We start from the raw sequence: 20,216 nt of genomic DNA, 5'->3' as shown, positions 1-20,216 counted from the left end.
AATACATTTTTAATACCATATAGTTTTTTGTTAAATGTTTTTGTTTTATTTCAGTGTTTTTTTTTTTTTGTGCTCTGTGAGATATTTTGCGTATTGTGAAATATCTCCTGATTCATTAAATGTTTTTACGTTTAGTGAAATGTTTTTTCAGTTGACCTTCAGGGCCTCCATAATAAACAGTAAAAGCAGAATCAAAGCGCTCATGAATGTGAGAGAAAACTTAAGTACTTCTCAAAGTATACTGCTATCTGTGTAGGAAAGAAAAGAGGCCTAATTTGAGTTGGAATAAAACATTTTTTAATTTTAAACACATATATGTACACAGTCACTTTGTTTATTTTATGTCACATTTTTTTATTGTACTATCATTACTGTTTTTGTTTTATTTACGTTCACTGTATCTGAAGTTGCAATAATCAGTTTGAGTTTTTTTCTGTCTTTGATGGGTGAAGTGTGGCTGTCCTTTTTTTCTGTTACACGTTTGATCTTTCCTGCTTTCCTGTCATATTTAGTTAACTCGGGTGTATTCAGTACAGTAACTCTAGAACTTTTACACTGGTTTACGTCTGACTTTGCAAACCTCTGTCCCAAATGAATTTCACGTTATGAAAGACTTCTTTTCATGGTGTGATAGATACCACTGAGATTTTCCATTTAGCTTTTCTTTTGCTGTGTTTTTTTTCTTATATTGATTCTGAAAATTAATATTTCGTGTAACCTTTTTTTCCCTTTTTTTGAAGGCTAAAAAGCCATCATGAAAAAAATAAACAGGAAAAAACACAAGCCTTTTTACTTGATTAATAAAACCTGGAGGTCCCGTAACTTCATCTAGAAAATCTGTTGGCATCCGTCAGACCAATTAGCCTAAATGCATGTGTGAGAGATTACTGAACACACCATTGCGATATTTTCCTCTGAGCATTTCATTAATGCTTAAATCTGGCACTGGGATAGAAACGTGACATCAGTATGTAGCAATCAAGCCTGAGCCACATTATTAATGTGTGATGCTTTGTTTCCTCTGCTTACATCAGCTGTGGAGGAAACATGTGAGTCAAATTAAGTGTTTTATATGTGACGCACAAACAGTGGATTAGAATTACAGAAACAGAAGTAAATCCTCTCAATCTGACCACAATAGCCCATACCACCACATACAGGCTTTCTTCTACATACGAATGTCATGTGCAATGAAATAATATGCAAGCTTATGACATGTATAAGGTCTCTACATCCACACTTAACATGGATGTATAGAGAATGATTGATTGCACTGTTTCTTCCTTTATTGATACAGTCATTAGGCAGTGACGCAGTTAATCTGCTTTGCATTGCTTCAAGACATTTTAAGAACAATAAACCTAGGACAGTCATTGAAAGGTTACTTGTTTGGAAGGGATAAGATCTTGGCCAATAAGCTAAATCTCTACAATTATCTCAAACATGTATGCTGATGGATAGACTGTATTTACTGTGCACTCTAAAAAGTCAATTTATCTGCTCATAAAGAAGCAGAAATACTCGCATACTTCAATGTTTAACCCTAAAAAGAGCAGTAGAATGAACACTGAAAGTGTCAGAAGTGTGTCAGTCAGGAAATATTTCCAAAAGTCTATGCTTTTTATAGTTTATGCTTCAAAGTATTCTAAAAAAAAAAAGCCACAAAGAGGAGCAGTTCCTGGGCTCATAACAGTTAGTTGCAGGCGCTCCTTAGGTTGGCACATGTGATCTATGTCAGGTTCATTGATCACTTCTTAGATGTCTGTTTTTTTTTTATTATTGTTGGGCATCCCTGAAAATAGCTGGTTAGTGTGACAAAAATGAGCATCACAACCATGTGTTCTGCTTTTGATGACTTTTATTTGTCAAACCATGAAATACTCACTTGACATGACATAGCATACACACATTGTTTTCTTATTAAATCAGTGCTGACAGTTTATGGTGAGATTTTCTTTACATTCAAGGTGAGATGTAGCAACTAGACCAACAATTAAAATCATATCACTGTACAGTAAAGTGAGAGCATCCAGCAGCGTTGTCTGAAAAAGCTTTATTTCTCTTGACATGTAAATACATTTTGACAACCAAGCTTTTATTTCTGAGTTGTATTTACTGGCTTTGAAATGCTTGGACTACGTTTCGTTCCATATGACAAAAAGCATTATTAGGGTTTGTACATCCCGTGAAAGGTGACAGGGATGCCACACTCCACCTCTGCTCTGGCGACCTCAGACAGATCCTTGGCATTGAGGATGAGGACGTAAGCAGGTCTCTGGGAGCCAGGAGCTGCCACGATGGTCAGCAGCACGCCTGAGGGCACAGCGGCACATTATCAGAAAAGTAGTCCAACAAAGATGATTAACATTAGATTTCCTTCTAATGCTGGTGACGTACCATCATCCTCGTCTACTGCGTCAGGCGTCTGAACAAAGAGGGGCTCTGAGGGGTAGGAATCTGGTTCTTGCCACACCCAGGTCTCCTTGGTCTTCACATTCAACTTGCAGATCTACATAGAAAAAGTAAAAACAGTATGAAAAAGCCTATCTAACCTGCTCTGTATTACTTAATAGAAGGGCTTTTTGTTGACTTACTCTGTCTGGGATGAAATGATTGAGACCCAGGGCGTAAGCGTACGTGTAATTCTTCCCCTGGTACCTCCCATAGTTGATTTGAGGGAACTCAAAGGCTGGAAAATAACATTAAAATGGTTACATGATTAAAATGCATCTAGTAAATTCACAGCAGATTTCCCAAGTTTCTGTTTTATGTGAATCTAGCAGCCGTGTGATTTGGGTTTTTAAAGCAGCTACACAGCAAAGCAGCCAACCTCTAAAATGCTGTTTTTCTATTACATCTAAAGGTAAAATGGTTTAAAAACATGAAATGTAGGATGGAAACTGAGCAAAAAGTTTCTAGCAAATTTCATAAGGCAAATGTCCACCATAACAGCATGAAAAATGTAGTGCTGGCACCTTGTCGAGGCCCGGAAAACAGCACCTCAGGCTCCAGCCAGACTGTCCCATCAGAGTGCATGGTCGCTGTGGCTGTGGTGTACGGCAGGCTGACCAGGTTCTTGCCCTGCTCTTCCTATTTATTCACAATGACATCAAATAAATAAAATAAGGCTTGAATTTGCATTATAAAAATTGTTCACAAGCAAAGCAGGCCACTCACTTTGTGGACGTCCAGGGGAATCACATATCTGCGGACTTCGGGCTGAGGAGCCATCATGGCCGCCTTTTTCACCTCCTCCCAGTTGGCTCTCAGGTTGGCCAACCAGAGGTAGTTGTAAACAAACTCAAATCTACACAGTGATACAACAATTTTAGAACAAAAGGGCAGAATATGCATGTGAAGGTTCAAGTATGTAATATTAAGCTGTTTAGTCACCCTTTCCATCCACAGAGATCAACAACAATGAAGCCCTGGTCCTCGAAGGTGTTGATGTGGTGGAACATGCCGATGGCTGCTCCTTTGAATTTCAGATCAATGTACTCTCCTGGATCCTTCTTGGCAATGTGAAACAAGGTCTGTAAAATACACATTAAAGTTAATATCATGAGATTTCTGGAGAAGATAAAATATTTTTTATTAGAGAACTTCAAATAAAAAATACAAGTTCCTACTCCTTGGGTCTCATTGGACTCAAAACAATCCATGTAGTTTGAGCCTCGGATGCTCCAAGCACTCAGGAATTTCAGCAGGTTGATTTTCACAGGGGTCTCCACAAACACAAAGTAGTTTTCTGACATGCCAAAGCTACAAAGAGTTAAGAGAGAATGGAAATATTTGACTTCCTGTGTCATTAGCAATACTAGGAATACAGACAAAAATTCAGACTAAAATGGAGAAAATCAAAAGTTAAAGGACTCCTTAAACCACAGTTTTTTTTTCTATTTTTGTCATATGATCACATGAAAACAAAACCGCATTGTGCATTGGAGTCACTTTGTGTGGAAAATGTGATTTTTAAGCTCGCTTTCAGTTTTGACTAATGCCAAAAGAAATGAACAGGAAATATGATAATTTCAATGTGATATAAAAATCCATTTTACACATGGGGTACAGTTGTCCATACTGTACAGGTCTGGTGCTGGTTATTTCTTCATAACTTTCATTTGAGTCATTTTTCTAAAAGATAAATAATCTCCTTATAGTTTTGCTATCTAATTATTATTGATCTGGTAAAAATCCAGTCTATATAATTCTATTCTCCTTGTAATTGTGGTTATAAAATATGGTACATTGAAAAATGTAGAAAAAAATGTTTATGTATTACTGTAACTGTATTCTTCTTCATTTAGTTGATTGTGGCTCACTTTTACATCTTTGTAGGTTTAACTCACTCTGCTTGTGAATCACTTTCAGTCTTGGAATGCAAAGAATGCCATGCTATTCTTGATATACTGATAAATTATTTTAAACTTTGGCTTGTTTAGTGGACAAAAATGCATATATTCTGTGGGAAAAAATATTCATTTTTAGTTCTATACATATATGTTTACCACTTTTAGGTGTAAATTTGCAACATTTTCTTAATTTCTACTTCTTGAAATGACAACTTCCTCCTACTTTGAAGTATAACTGTTTAAATGGCAAGAGTTAGAGAGAAATAAATAGATTGTTTTTCATAAAATTGAAGTTGTGCTGAAAAAAACACATTTTCTGAGTGGTATATATTATCAAAAGTACTGACAAAATAGTAAAATAGCCTGTGGACTTCTCAGGGTTAAAATCCCCTCATGGGATATACTTGGCCGACCTATAGGGTGTAATGTTCTGTTGTTCGCAAGATCAAAACCGACTGTACTTGGGCCAAAATGTTTAAATTAACCACCTTTATCCTACTGATGCCATAGTAACTCACGTCTTCACACACAGGATAGTTTCTAACTTTAGAGAGTAAATCTCCTCACTAATCACCATTTGAAACACTGGTCTTCCTTTAGTGTCTTGTAATCTTAACCCATGAACATTCAGTCCAGGAAATAAACATTTTACTCCATCTGTACCCACCTGTGCACATAGGATGGCTTGAACCTCTCAGCACTGGGGATTTGCACCACCACCTTGGACTTCTCAATGGGATCAGACTTGTCTATGGGGAAAAAACAAAGTTTTTTAATAACTAAAAGCTGTTTCTTGCTGTCATTTGTAAAAATAAAATAACAATGCTGGAAAATAAACTACCTAAAGATGGAAACTGAAGTATTTTAACTCTGCAGTCTCCAGAGGATTGACACAGTAAGTAGGTGTTGCAACAAATTTGCTATAAAACATGGACATAGTCTCAGTGGTATCACCTTTCATCTCCGAAGGAACATTTTGAAGCCAAACCATGGTAGGGGACATTATGGAAATGGGGACTCAATTCCTAACTCTTGGTCAACCTAGTGGCCAACAAAAAGCCTTACGCCTCCAGGCAACAGTTGCAGCACACCCTTTATAACCATTTACTTACATGGTTAGTTAAAAACATAGTTTGAGATGAGGTCACTGCTGTCTTGTGCACATTTTGTTGATATTTGTTGTGATGCTAGTGCTAGTCTAACCTTTCTGTGTTGGAGGAGTCCTGACAATGTTATAGGCCAGTGAGGCTCCTTTTCCCATGCAGTTGCCAATGTTGAACACTGTCCCATCCTTCTCAATGTGAGGGTGGGCTGTCACTCCATTAATGTTGACATAGTTGCAAACGTCAACCTGGACAGAAAATTAAGACATTTTTAACCTGTTATGATCTGTTTTAGCTCTCCATAATCAAAGATGAAATTGTATCGATATACCTTCTTCAGTGTCTCCAAGTTTTCGGTGTTCACTTTAGTGAGGTAGTTGGTTTCTGTGACAGCGTAATAATCCTCACCAATGGGGTAAACATTCACCAGGCAGTTGTCTGTCACCTCAACACCCTTGAAGTAAGAAAAGAACCTGCGAACAAAAATTGTTCGGATCATGTTAAGATGTTTTAAAAAGTACCCAGATGATGCTAGAGATGGCACAGTGTGTTTGCAATCAGTGTATTTTTTGGCCAGTGGATTTTTAATATGGAATCAGAAATCTAAATTCGTGAAACAAACTCATTCCCAATTACCGTTTAAAAATGGGGAAAATACAGAAAATGCCTGCCCTTTTTGTTTTCAAAAAAGAATTGGAAAAAAAGAAAAAATGTTTATTTTTTATCCATCTTATTGTGCTTATCAAAAAGGAAGATCAATGAATGGAACACTAGTGATGTAACATGCTTTTTCTCAGAATACCAGCAGCAGGCCCCCTTTCTCTATCAGAAAATACAAAAAATATGATGAAAAACCGATTGTTATTTTTTTCTATTAATTTTCTTAAACCAAAAAGGAGAAACAGAAACAAAAGGAAATAATGTTTGTTTTATGGTTTTCTGTTTTTTTTCTGAATGAAATATGAACTACCTGAAAGAGCCAAGGGCAGGATATTTCCACGTTTGTTTCTTGATTTTGGATTTCTCATCTCAGATTAAAAATCTGTTAGCTTTGAAATACACTGGTCATTTAAATATACAATTACAGTGACACCAACCTGGAGAAAATGTTCTTGCACGGATCGGGGTACGCAAAGGTGCCAAACTCAGTGATCACCACACGCTTCTCTGTGATGGCTCTCACGTAGGCGTCTGTTCTGACAAACCTGAATTAAGATAGAAGTAAAGGAAGATTAAATGCAGATGTGTATCTGCAGACAACCCTTAGCTCTTCATAAGCATGAGGAAATCAGTTCACAGAGGACTGCTGTTTCTTTAACATTCACTCCTTTCAGAGTATACACAGAAAATCTGACATTATATTTGATACAGTTCAAGACCTTTTTCAAGATCCTCTTTATACATGTTTAAGACTCTTTTGCATCTTCACTTTCTAACCTACTAACAGTTACGTGTATGTGCTGATGGTAAGGCAAAAATGTGACAACAAAGAAAAGAAAATGCCAAAGTATTTCTTACTGTTGTTTGTACATTGGGCTTTCTTTATTTAAAAACCCTGTTACCATAAAGTAGTTGAATGGGAGGTCTTTAATTTTACTTATGTGGCCTGAAAAAAGTTATGCCACAATCTAGAAGTGCCTATTTACAAGTAAAAAGTAGAACAGCATGCCTTTTGGTTTGAAGTAAAAACAAGGTATAATTACCAATTTCAGGATAATTATTAAACTCTTGAATTCTGATTTTAAAGCATTTTAAAGCCTACAGCCTTAAAGTATAGCATTTAAGACCCTGCACTCCTGTTATAGTTTCCTGCTCATGTTCATTTGACCTATTAACACCCAGACAGCAGAAATGCTAGCTTTCACTGGTGTCAGGCCAAAACCTTGTATCCCCAAAATCACCACTTTCAGGGAATGAAGAAATGCTGTAATTTTTCAACTAATTCAACACTGAATGGTCATAGTCAGCATCTTTTTGACACTTCCTGTTGTTTTAAAATGTCTTAAAACCCACTTACCTATGTAAAGGGTAGTCAATAGCACTGATTTATGAGAAAAAATTCAATCATGAAAAATAGAGTCACCAGATTTTGATCTGACTCCAGCGATTTGCTAGTAGCTTAAACAACCAAACACCTCTGTTGTCATTCAGGCCTTACTTTCTGAAGTAGGTGACTTGGCCATTCTTGAAGTCAAATTTGTGCATGAGGGCCTGGCCATCAAAGAGATGATAGAAAGGTTCATCTCCAACCTCAAAAAGTCCAGGCCCCAATCGGAGAAGACTTCCCTTTATAAACGAAGGAATCCTTCCTGTAAAAACACACATTTTAGTAGCGCGAGTTTGTAAAAAGGGCTCTAATGTTTGCTGAAAGAGAACATAAATAACTCGTTCCACTAGTGAAATCAGTATATAACAGGCATAGAATTATTTGCTAAGAGTCTATTTGTGTCTAAAACATGCAAACAAACCTGTGACTGTTGCAGGAATAGGCTCAGCCAGCTCCTCGACAGTCTCAAAGATCTTCTTGTAGCCACCAGCTGGGTGTTCAAATCTGTTATCAAGAAGTAAAGACGTCAACACTGCTGCCAAGTAATTAGACTTAATGAAATTCCCTAATGTGCAAATGAAAGTCTCTTCCAGTTCAAGTCATTTAAAATGTGTTTATGGCAGGTCATGCAGTGCATAGCTCATCATGAGCTTTTAAATCCTCTAGGAGCTTACTAAGCAGCAGACTCACTGACCACTGAATGCATGTAAAAGTCACAAGATCATCTTAGAGAAAGGCCTATGCATAAGATGTTGAAAATAATAGAAACCTTTAAACTACACACTGGTTTTTACAACAAAAAGCTGAGTTCATTAGTAACTAAGATACATTTAAAATACACCAGCAACTTGTCACCTTGTGCAAATCAACATTTAGTGAGAAATTTCCTGCTCATTAGTTACAATTATCAGAGACTCACCGGCTGACCATGTTTCTGTCCCGTTATGGCACTGCACAAAGCAAAACTCCTAACCTGTGGTCACTTATGAACCTGGAGCTTCTGGTCTCCTGCAGGATTTGGGGTATTTATAAAACCAGTACCCCCCTCACATTTTTAACAATCTGCCCTGTAAACCTTTCTCCTGGCCAATCATGTCGCACTGTGAACAAGAATCCTATTGTGCCTCGATCCTCTGCTAGATGACTCATGGCCACCCCTGTAAAACCGGATTTATCGGGGAGAATATTAATTGCAGAGAACTGGCACATGTGTGGCAATAGTACATGTGATTGTGTTTTTTTCAACTGTGTCAATTGTTCAGGTTTTGTGCTTACAGGGATAGTTAAGCTGAGTCATACTAAGAACAGTGCATTTAACAGTGCACTTGCAGTGTTGTAAACCTGCATTGAGCAAGTCTACAGTGGTGAATATGGATTTATATTCAGTAATCATATGAGCTCCACATGTATAGCAGGTGTAAATGAAAAAGGTCAAAGTTAATTTACTAATCATTTTAAGACAACTTTTTATAATGCCTACAATCCCTTTATAACATGCACAGTAAAGCAACTATTTCGCAGCTACATACTTTTAGATTTTTAAAGGTGAGAACTTACAGTAAGAAGAGGATTATGAAAGAACTTGCCAGAGACCAAATCTCTTTGTATTGCAACACATCCATGAGGCTGCATTCTTGCTTTATTTATAGAAAAGACATTAGATTTATTGTGCAATAACAATAAAAAAAAACATCAGTAAACCTTCACTGCTATATTAAGCGATCTTGTACAACATTCACACAATGCTAATTGGAGGAAACGTGGCCACTTTGTCTTTTTGTGTGATTACAAAAAGCCTTAACTCGCTTGTCTCAGTGCAGCTATAATCTAGCTGTAGGGATTATGGTCTACGTAGACTGAAGACAACCACTGCATTGTTTCTTCTGAGAAAATGCACAATTAGTGGGGAGCATTTCACCAGACGCTGCTTTGTCAGAGACAGGGCAGTGATGTTACTCCATCAACACATGGACAGACTTTTATAAGCATTACAGTATAGTGTAATAAATATCTACCAGTCAGTGGAGAATATGCTACTGATCCAGATGAATCCCTGTTTTAAGGTTTGGTCATCAGAAATGTTTTGTCTGATGCACTGTAAGACTGAACAGTACAAGATTGTTTAAAATATAAGGAGTTGTGTTAACTTAAAAACACATAATAGCTTTTTAAGCTCTATTTTTCTGAGTTGACAGGGCAAATGTGTAGTTCTAAGTAAAAAGAGCTCAATTACTTTTTGTCACTGTACTCATTATTTCAAACTCTTTCCTTAATCTGCAGTTTTAGCAGAATACCTTTTGACAGTAGACACTGTTGCACCGTGAGTGAAGTTACTGACTCAGTTAGACAAGGCCTACCAGTGGTAGTAAGCTCAAGTACAGCAAAAAAAAAAAAAAAAAATTAAAATGATGCAATAAACTCAGTGGAAGAGCAGTGTGTAGAAATAACTTTTGTACAAATGTATTAATACTGTTCATGAATGTACTATGAATGGGCCTGGACAGGCCTGTGGCTTAAGAATTTATACAAAAGCTCACAAAGTTACAAGGACATAGTTTATGGAAATTTGTGGAGAAGTCCTTGGAAAATGTAAAGAAAATAGGTGGATATTAGTCAGTTGTGGAGGGCCAGAAATATTCTTGTGATTAAAAATTACTAGGTCGCTGGAAGAGCGTTACTGAGAAGTATATGGTACGCATATTTTCAAGGACTGTTGGTTGAAAGAAAAATACAACAAAAGTTTGAATGATGTGATTAAAATACATGGAAGATTTCACATATTCTACAACAACATGTTTACTGTCGTTACTTTTCCTTCTGTCAAACCATGCATAAAAATTGGCTTGTAACCATGATCGGACTAACTTACTTTGAAACCATAAGGGCAAAATGCAGAGGACGAGAAATATTAGAAATATATATTTTAGCTTGTCAAACTCAACAAATTTATTTCCACAGCTTACAAACTTGTACGTAATCAATTAGGACAAATACTAGGTGTTTTCAGCTTGTTTGGATTTACAGTGCATTTAATGCTCCTTCTCACAAACTTCAATTACTTCGTCTACTTTTAGAAAACACTTAACACTGGAACAATCAGACATCAGAGAATTGCAACTCATAGTCCTCTTTCTTGCATTTATTCAAAACATTTAGAAAGTACTCAGACTCCCTTCACTTTTTTTCAATTTGTCATGTTCAAGCCCAATGCTACAGTTGAAAACAACATTTTTACTGTCATTAATCTACACTTGGTACTCTATAATGGCAAAGTTAGAACAGAATTTTAGAAATTTTTGTAATTTAATTAATAATAAAAAACTGAAATGTCACATTGACATAAGTTTTTAGACCCTTTGCAACAACACTTCAACAACACTGCAACTGCACCTTGATTGGAGTCTACCTGGTCTAAATTAAATTGATTAGACACGATTTGGAAAGCCACACACCTCTCTATAAAAGGCCTTACAGCTGACAATGCGTATCAGAGAAGAAAACAAACCATGAGATCTTAAACTGCCTGCAGAGCTTAGAGACAGGATTGTTGCAAGGCACAGATCTGGGGAAGGCTACAAAAAAATTGGCAGCACTGAAGGTTAGAAAGAGCACAGTGGCCTCCAAAATTCTCAAATGGAAGAAGTTTGGCACAACCACGACTCTTCCAAGAGCTGGTTGCCAGGCCAAACTGATCAGGGGAGAAGGGTCTTAGTAACAGAGGTGACCAAGAACCTGATGGTCACTCTGACTGAGCTCCAGAGATCCTGTGCGGAGAAGGGACAAAATTTCAAATGGACAAACATCACTGCAACCCTCCACTGATCTATTCTCATGGCAGAGTGGCTAGAAGGAAACCTCTCCTCCATGCAAAACACATGAAAGCCCACTTGGCTTTTATTTTGACATTTCTGCAAACTCCAAGAGGAATTTGTCTAACTTTACACCATCTCCACAGCTGTGAGGCCTTCTATAAAGGAGTGTGTGCCTTTTCAAAGCACGTCTAATCAATTTAATTTACCAAAGGTGGACTTCAATCAAGGTGCAGAAACTTCTCAGCAATGAACAAGAGAAATGGGAGGAACCAGAGCTAAATTTCTAGGGGTTGCAAAGGGTCTGAATACTTATGTCAGTGTAATGTTTCAGTGTTTTCGTTTTGATTAATTTGCAATCTTTTTTAAATTCTGTTTTAATTTTGCCATTATGGGTACTAAGAGTAGATTAATGATAATAAAATGACATTTTTTCAACTGCATCAGGTTGCATCATTACAATATTGAAAAGGTGAAGATGGTCTGAATACTTTCTAAATGTACTGTATACTGTGGGTCTCATTGGTAGATAATTCTGCTCACTTGTTCAATTGTAAATGATATGAGGTTGGCAACTGATTACAAATCTAATCTGCAATGGTAGAAGTGAGGGAGACAAGATATGCTTTCTGTATGCTAATATTATCTGAAACTGGAAAATAAATTGATTTTTCTACGGTTCAAGTCCTACTTTCTCTGCTTCTCTAGACCCAGTCAGGAGTTCTTGTTTTTCCACAAACGAGGAAGGGAGACCTCTGGTGGCTATAGCCAAAGTACGAGCAGCAAGCTTTTTTCTTTTTTTATAATCTTTTCATATCCTTCGTGGAGAATGACGTGCTAATCTATACAAAGACTTCATATCGCCTTGAATTCTACCTGACATAAACGAGGCCAAATAAACGAAAATAGTTTTAACTTGATGGTTTTCAAGAGCCATGTTGACGTTACTAACATCAGTGACGGAGCTTCATCTTTTCGCATGCGCAGTTAACGGGTATCACAATATGGCGGCGGTTTGCGACAGCGCCATGTAGCTAACTTCTAGCTCGCTAATCACCTACAAACACGCCGGGTAACTAACCCATTGGAAACTTTACTGCACTTTTAAGTGTATTTCGTAAAGATAGTGTTGCTTTTCGAGCGGGTTTAATCCGGGAAAATGAGTTACACCACCAAGGTAGTCCAGGTGACGAATGTGTCACCGAGCACAACATCTGAACAGATGAGAACTCTGTTCGGTTTTCTGGGAACCATCGAAGAACTAAAATTATTTCCACCAGAGTGAGTCTACTTTTACGGTGTGGGTTTTGCAACCTCTGTTTTATTGTTTTTAGTAAAACATTACCGTGTGTACCTCTCCAACAAACTGGACCACTTAGAAAAGAACACTGAAGAAATGTAGGCCTACAGCCTCCGTTGCTAACCAGCTAGTAGAAACTTCATGTTGATTAGCCTAACGACAAATAATGCTACATTCACATTCAGCGTACGTTGACTTACCGTACGTGCGTAGCATCGTTCAATTGTTTCACAAAATTGTCTTTAAGTTTATAATGTTGGCTCTGTTTATTTCCACCACTAGATAAAGTAGCTCATGTGTTTTGAAATTGGACAAAGTGTTTCTTCCAGCTTACATATGTTTCCTTCCTCTACAGTGATTCTCCGATGCCTGTGACATCGCGGGTGTGCTTTGTGAAGTTCCAGGAGCCAGAGTCTGTTGGAGTGTCTCAACATCTGACCAACACTGTGTTTGTGGACAGAGCATTGATCGTAGTGCCTTTTGCAGAAGGTTTGTCCTGCTAAATTCCATTGTATGAATGGTCGTTGCTGATTGAATGGCATGACTCTTAAAGCATTTATGTTAAGTAAATGGAAGGTTATCATCCCTTCCATTTGTGGCTTGCTTGATTAGTCTCATCTCTCTTCTTCCATGAGCCTTTGTGAGATGATTTGAATTATTCTGGCATTAACATTTACTCCAACTATCTTTACAGACTGCTTTGATGATGTATTTAATCACATTTTTTGTATGTGAGGGTTAACAGTCCAAAGCAGTGGCATCACTGACACCTCAAAATTCAGAATAAAAGTTATTTAAATTTTTTACCACATGCATTTAACCCCCCCCCCCCCCCCCCCCACCTCCATTTTGTACGATTCTCTGTTAAACTTCTCTCTTGTATTTGTGTGTTTGTGTGTATGATTTTCGTAGCTGAGAAGGCAAAAGCAGCCCCCTTCTCGATGACTGAAAGTGGTCCTCTGCCTGCCAACAGGGGATTCTAGACATTTGCAAAGGCCAGCAAGCATTCAAGTCCCACCCCAGTTTTTTGTGTCCCCCTTTTTTTCTATGTCTTCTCTTTCTCTTTCTTTCAATCTCTTTTATTGCTTCTATAGGTGAACTCTGGAGATAATTTGTCAAATTTCAGGGAAATGTTATATATAAGGCTGGTAACTTTTCTTTTAGGAGACCAGTATATCGAATTAAAAGACCCATAGATCAGTGGTTCCCAACCTTTTTTCCCTTGAGCCCCCACTCGAGCGCCCCAGGACAACATGAAAAAATGAGTGATACACTGTATAAAATTAACGTCAGTTTTATTTATTTATTTTTTTGTTTAGATCCAAACATAATCGTCCTAAACATTTTTTCGTCTTACCCTAAAACGTTTTGAGTTTTTTGTAAGTTTTCTATCATGATTTCCAAAAATAGGGGCAAATCTACTTTTATTAACCTCAGAGCAGACAGAGTCTCGTGCCCCTTCCCAAAAGGGGTCCTGGACCCCAGGTTGGGAACCTAAATCTTGTTGTAAAAAAAAAGTTTTTACGAGGCATGATTGAGCAATGGTGGGTGACATTTTTTTGTTCAATATTATGAATGGAGACTATTAGGATCTTTAACAAAAATAAAACACATTTCTGACAGTGTTTTACAGCAGGAATAAATGGGTAGGTTACCAAAAGCTTCACTGAGTGTTCAGAAGTCAGGCAAAGTTGAGAAATGGACTTCCATTGATTTCTATTTTAAAGGGCATGGCAACATTACTAAAAATAAAACATCAACAGCCCTGTCTTATGCAAAACCTATGTGATTTTTTTAGAATTAAGGGCATATTGTAGCCTATACAGAGGCACAGGTTCTTAATTATTACTGAAGCACAAAGCATAAAACATGTAGCAAACACTACACATATGAAGTTAACCCTGTTTCATTCATTTTTTGGGGGCTTTACAAGAGTTGCACTACTTTCTTGATAATCCAAGGAGTAAATGAAAAAATCATTATCTTGATGACCATCAAACATGTTGGTGTAATACTTTCTCTTTAACAGTGGTCTTCTTTTGTTGTTGTGTTTTACAGTTCTTTTTCCTGGCTCAGTCAGTCCTGTATACCAGGCCCTGCTGAAAATACCATCCAACAGTTTTGTCTCCTGCAGCTATATCTCTTCTTTTGTGCTCTTTTTTATATGTTGTCATTGTTGTTTGTCTGTATTTAGGTCATGATCTTTAGTCCATAAAAGCTGTTGGGGGGTGTGGACTTACTCTGAGATTTTTGTTTTAAAAAAGTCAGTCGTATATTGCTAATACAAATGAAAGAATATTTTTAATTGGATTGTGGTAACAATAATCCAACGAAAGCTAGTTTTAAGTTTTTTTAACTGAAGCAGTAGCAGGTAAGAATACAAGAATAATGCTATCCACCAGGAACACTACCCACTCTTAATTCTGCTATTGCCATAAAATAATTCTGACGCTTGTGTTTTTTGGTAAGTAGACACTTATAGTTTTTTTTAGTGTTGGTGCTAAACCCCTAAAGTTCTCTCTGTTGTTTGTATCTCGATTTTTCTCTGTGTGCTTTTAGTAGCCAAGCCGCCGACGTGAGTCGCTTGTTTGAGTAAACGTCTAAATGAAAATTGAGGTCACATCCAACTGGAGAAGCAGCTGTGCTTGCTAACGTTTGGTTCATGACTTAAAAACATGTTCAGGTGATATATTCTTGGCAGTGTTCATTTGGGTAGTGTGATGTATTCCAGCAAAAGTAATGTCACTGCAATCATTATATTGAATTTAGGGAACTCTACTCTGATCTTTAAGGTAACATTATTTGGAGAAATGAAGATTTTTTTTCTTTATCTTTTTAACATGTCTTCACTGTGTTTTACTTGCTTTTAGATGTCATTTATACTAATGGTTGTTTTTTTTAATATAGGATCTATTCCAGATGAGGCCAAAGCTCTGTCACTGTTGGCTCCAGCTAACGCTGTTGCAGGAATTCTGCCAGGAGGAGGACTTCTTCCTACACCCAACCCCATCCCCAATTCAGCTGTAAGCCTTTAAACTCACTATGGCTACAGGAAAATGTGTATACATTACTATCTAGTACAGAGATGGGTGACTTGGTTACTGAGAGGGCCACATAGTTTTTAAAAAATAATTGAATTTAAAAATGCAATAAAAGGGTGCAATTAATTGTGGTTAACTATAGAATGTCTTGGATTAATTGCGATTAAATATGTTGATTTTTTTTTTTTGTTGACAGCCCTTTTAATTAAAAGAAAGGGACAAATACATAGCTTTCATCATTCAAATACTAATGCTTAATTTATTAAGTGTGACACAGAATTTAAACCAGTGTAAAGTGTTTTATAGTGCAATAAACATGGGAGTTTATGGGTATTTCAGTATTTTTACTTGCATATCTAGGTTATTTAACAAGTGCATCCAGTGTTGTATTTTTTAAGACAGTTAAGGCCAGTTATGTCTCTAATTTTGCTAACATATACTATTAATCAAAAATAGTTACATAGATGTGTCTATTTTTCATGTTTTCATGGCAGACTGCACCACGTTTCTCCCATTTTTTACAATTTCTAGATATTTGAAATCAACTTGAGGGCCACACTGAGTAAGGGGGGTGGCTGCATGTGGCCCACAAGCCGCCAATTGCCCACCACTGATCTAGTGCGTGCTCCTAAAGATTCTAAGAGTAAAGGAGTTAATAAAATTAGTAAAAAATGATCAGTGGAGATGTGATGCTTAGCTCCATCCACCTCTGTTGCTTATCTGTTGTTTTAACTAACTAAAATCAACTAAAAATGCTCTACAAAAGGTGTTTTTTCAAAACAGCATGTGCCTGTTGTCATTTCAGAGGCTAATTTCTCAGAATGATGGAGAAAAGCTGTTAAAAGTGCCTTTCTTGATTTGCACTATGAGCTACTCCTAAAGCATTCTGGTATTGCTTGCGGCAATAACCAGGATGGCATCTTTTCTCCCTCGTGTTAAATTGATCGGTGTGCCTCTCCTTGAAAATGTTTAATTGGAGTCACGATGTTGCATGGGTCAGGGGTTGGGTGGATGGAGAGTGTTATGAGGGAGCTTGGGCAACAGAACTTACAGCTGATGGCTGAAAATAATCATAGTCCATCACAAGTAAGCAGCACTAAACATGATTGAGTTACAGTAACATAACAGCAGCTTTGAGTAACAGTTCATTCTTCCATTTGTAGCAGTCTTTGACATAAGAACGGCAGCGGAAAAAATCTTGTCTGCAATGGCGACTGTGATCAAATTTCTCGGGCTTTGAAAACAGTAATTTATCAGTGATGCATTGAATAAATATCATAGGAGCTAATTAAAAAAGGCAAAAACAACACACAAACCTAAATACTTTTGAAATTTGTAAAGCTTCTTTAAATGTTAATGTGTGGTTTCTTTATATTAAAGCTGGGACCTTTTGGTGCTCCGAACATGGATGCCATGGCTGCATTTGGATTTGGTGGACCGAATATGAATCCTCAGGTGAGGGCTTTTCCTAAGCAGCACTTTCTGGTGACTTTTCCAAAACAGTTAGGTAAGATTGGAAAAGCCAGACAAATTGTAACCTTTCCCCTCACCTTTTCTAACAGGCTGCTGATCAACTGTTGAAGCTCATGACAGATCCTAAGTAAGTTAGTACAGAGAAGTGCTGGTGTCTCTTTAATAAGGGGTGTTGCTAAAAATGATGACAACTAATTAATGCTTCTTTTGTTTAGACTGAATCCTTTGGCTGCAGGTTTGAACCTGAGCGCAAGCCTGAAGGCTGATGCATCAAATAAGGAAATCGAAGAGGCCATGAAGAGAGTCAGGGAGGCCCAGTCACTTATTTCTGCTGCAATTGAACCTGGAAGTGAGTGCACAAACATTTAAGATGAGTATGACTGTCAGGATGCTGACTCTGCGGCAGGGCTGCAGTAATCAGTTCTTTTTGTAATCAAGTACTCTATCGCTTCCTCTGTTGATTACTCAAGTACTATAATAGAAATATTGCATTTTTATTAATCAATCACTTTTGCTTTTTTCAAGAGAAGTAGTATTAGACAAATGAGTAAATAAGCTGGGCCCCTTAAATGAACTACTTCTATATTAAAAATTGGTATTTACAGGTTCTCTAAAGAAAATATATTGTACAAAGTGCAATGAAGTTCTGATGACAGTTTACATTTCTTAAAGTTACAAGGAAAGGAAGTTAAATGATTACATTAGGTTTTGCCATATTTAGGGTTTTAGGGATCCTCTCCCAGTACATTTTTGGTGCCAACACTTTATTTCTTCTATTTTAGTTTGTTATTTTCCAGTTTGTCAGCTTTACTCTGCAGTCAACAGTATTTCTTTCTGTTTGGCCTTGACAATACCCTGCATTTTCTAAGGTTCCTTTTCTATCTTTTAGGTAAAGAAAGCAAAAAGAGGCGGTCTCGGTCCAGATCCAGGAGAAGGAGGTCAGGTTCACGTTCACGACACAGGTATTTATTAGTAACAAGTTATCTTAAGTTGCTGAAGCTTTGTGTAGTTTGCAGACAAAATTAAAAGGGTCTGTATGTATGGTTGCAGACGATCCAGGAGCAGATCACGACGCCGTTCAACTTCCAGAAACAGAAGGCGCTCGAAAAGCCCACGCAGAAAACGCACCCGTTCCAGGGACCGAGGCAGAAGATCTCGAAGCAGATCCAGGTTGGTTAACGGTCAGCTTGTTTTATTACAAGGAGATAAAAATAACAGAGTCTGTCTGAGATTTTGCATCAAATTTATCCACAGAGACAGAAAGAAAGATGATTCAGGGAGAAGAAGATCCAGAACGCCTCCGAAAAGCTACAGCACAGCCAGGAGGTCACGCAGCGGGAGCCGGTGAGTACATCAGAGGTTTTTGTGTTCTCAGACAGACAGCAGGTTTCCTTTTTTCTGTGGACTCACAATCTCCATACTGTAGTTTTCATAGTTGGAGTGAGAAGTTCTCAGTTTTCTGTTTTGTCATGCTTCACAGGAGACGTAGAAGAAGTCGAAGTGGTAGCAGATCTCCTAAAAGGAGAATCTCTAGGTCTCCATCTCCCCGAAGGTCAGTGCATTGATGTGAAGTGTTTGATTTTCCACCTAATTAGCCAAATGTCTTTTTTGTGGGTACATTAAGATTGCTTTTGACACACCTGTCTCTTCCTCTCCAAACTTTTCAGACAAAAGAAGGAGAAGAAAAGGGACAGGGAAAGAGACAGGGACCGCAAGAGTGAAAAAGAACGCAGCAAAGATGAACGTGAGCGCTCCACCAGCAAGAAAAAGAAAAGTGAAGACAAAGAGAGGGAGAGAAAATCAGATGGGGATAAAGGAGATGTTAAGGTTTGATTTGTTATGTTTCTTTTACAAATAGTTTTCAATCTAACACAGCATGATGTAAAGAAGACTCAAGTTTTTTTGGTCTTCAACTTTCATATTTGTTTTTCTTTTCCTCACAGATTACCAGGGATTATGATGAAGAGGAACAAGGCTACAACAGCGATGAGCGCGAAGAAAGGAAGGATTCAGACGACTCTGCTTTGTCTCCGCAGTCCGTAGAAGGTAACGGCACAGCGCGGCTCCTGAAGATGTCCAAAGTTAATGGAGCTAGTGATATCCACGAAGAAGACATGGATGTCAGTGATTAAATTATTTCTCTGGCTTGTTCCGTCATAATCCCTCCATTTCTATTGTGAACACGTTACAACTTTTTACAAACTAAAGAAAAGCTGAAATGTTAAGTGTTACATGAATTATATGCTTTTTTTTCTTGTGAACGTTCAGTGCAGAATCCTTTTTTGCCTCAGGTTTTTCCCAAAGACATCACATGACTTTAACGCTTCAAAATACTTGTTTTCTTTACAATCGTAGTTTGTTAAAACTGGATAACACTTGTGTTATTTTTTCTGCATATTGTAGTTTTTTGTTTGGTAGGTTTGTTAGGATTTGTGGTATGTCGCTCAGGCCTGTTCTCCCCCCTCGCTGAAACAGCTGATGTTTTTTTATTTGAAAATGTTTTATCAGGGTTTCTTTTGTAATAAAACCTATTTGGTGAACCAAGAGTTTGAATTATTTTTGCCATGGTGGATGTCTTTACTTTAAGGAGGACATGAAAACTTGTTACAAACTTTAAACAATTCAAACTCAGTCATGTTAATAATCAGTATTTACGAAAAGTACCAAAACAAACACATAATTTCTCACATTCCTTTGGCATCTTGCAAAGATGCAAAAATTACATTTCAATAATAGGGAGCAGATGCAGTGACTGGTTGCACAAACATATTTCCTAATGTATCCAAAGATTATTAAGGATACAAGAAAGTTAAAAATATACACTGCTAACCTGGAGAGAGTGAAGGAGAAAAGACTAAAATATTAATCACTGCAAATTTGATTTTGTACCACAATTGTATATTATCAAGGAGTTAAAATTAATTGAGAAATAGTTACAATAATGGGTAAAAAAGGAAAAATCCCTTCAGGCCTAAAGGAATCTTGTTTGATTTAACAGTGAATAGAGAGAAATAATCAGCAGCTACATTAATCTAAAAAAATCACTGCTTTATTAATTCATGGTGTACTCTAATTTTTTGGTCTTAATTTT

At 37.3% G+C, this 20,216-nt stretch overlaps 2 protein-coding genes across 3 annotated transcripts; one reads left to right on the top strand and one right to left on the bottom strand.

Annotated features, from left to right (window-relative positions):
- Positions 1–1,851: 1,851 nt before the first annotated feature.
- Positions 1,852–13,004, bottom strand: rpe65a (retinoid isomerohydrolase RPE65 a). 2 transcript variants are annotated; one of them, XM_041803264.1, is made up of 14 exons: positions 12,946–13,004; positions 7,924–8,006; positions 7,614–7,764; positions 6,553–6,660; positions 5,787–5,928; positions 5,556–5,703; positions 5,020–5,101; positions 3,630–3,762; positions 3,394–3,533; positions 3,178–3,307; positions 2,976–3,090; positions 2,595–2,689; positions 2,398–2,509; positions 1,852–2,313 (listed from the first exon to the last, which is right to left on the bottom strand). In XM_041803264.1, exons 1-14 carry the CDS (start codon positions 12,987–12,989, stop codon positions 2,168–2,170), a joined length of 1,629 nt encoding a protein of 542 aa, XP_041659198.1. In that variant the 5' UTR covers positions 12,990–13,004; the 3' UTR covers positions 1,852–2,167. The 2 variants fall into 2 exon arrangements, with proteins under 2 accessions (XP_041659198.1, XP_041659199.1); XM_041803265.1 differs by lacking the exon at positions 12,946–13,004 and adding an exon at positions 12,812–12,934.
- On the top strand, positions 12,290–19,665 carry LOC121520044 (serine/arginine-rich splicing factor 11-like). Its single transcript, XM_041803266.1, has 12 exons — positions 12,290–12,592; positions 12,967–13,100; positions 15,519–15,634; positions 17,033–17,107; positions 17,215–17,252; positions 17,341–17,474; positions 18,015–18,087; positions 18,176–18,295; positions 18,380–18,469; positions 18,606–18,677; positions 18,793–18,952; positions 19,069–19,665. Exons 1-12 carry the CDS (start codon positions 12,471–12,473, stop codon positions 19,255–19,257), a joined length of 1,323 nt encoding a protein of 440 aa, XP_041659200.1. The 5' UTR covers positions 12,290–12,470; the 3' UTR covers positions 19,258–19,665.
- The last annotated feature ends 551 nt before the right edge of the window (positions 19,666–20,216 follow it).

This window comes from Cheilinus undulatus, linkage group 13 (genome assembly GCF_018320785.1).
Source record: "Cheilinus undulatus linkage group 13, ASM1832078v1, whole genome shotgun sequence".
Taxonomy (NCBI): Eukaryota; Metazoa; Chordata; class Actinopteri; order Labriformes; family Labridae; genus Cheilinus; species Cheilinus undulatus.
The sequence above is the reverse complement of the archived record's forward strand: the minus strand, read 5'-3'. Positions and strand labels throughout refer to the sequence as shown.

Bases quoted from the DNA above. Each gene is read 5' to 3' on its own strand.
- LOC121520044 (XM_041803266.1), top strand. From the start codon at position 12,471: ATGAGTTACACCACCAAGGTAGTCCAGGTGACGAATGTGTCACCGAGC. The intron at 17,253-17,340 runs GTAAGTTAGTAC...TCTTTTGTTTAG, and splicing joins AAGCTCATGACAGATCCTAA to ACTGAATCCTTTGGCTGCAG. The intron at 18,296-18,379 runs GTTGGTTAACGG...ATTTATCCACAG, and splicing joins AGATCTCGAAGCAGATCCAG to AGACAGAAAGAAAGATGATT.
- rpe65a (XM_041803264.1), bottom strand. From the start codon at position 12,989: ATGTCACAGGCATCGGAGAATCACTGTAGAGGAAGGAAACATAT. The intron at 8,007-12,945 runs GTAAGCTGGAAG...TCTTGATAACAG, and splicing joins TGTAGAGGAAGGAAACATAT to ATTTGAACACCCAGCTGGTG. The intron at 3,534-3,629 runs GTAGGAACTTGT...TGTATTTTACAG, and splicing joins AGTCCAATGAGACCCAAGGA to ACCTTGTTTCACATTGCCAA.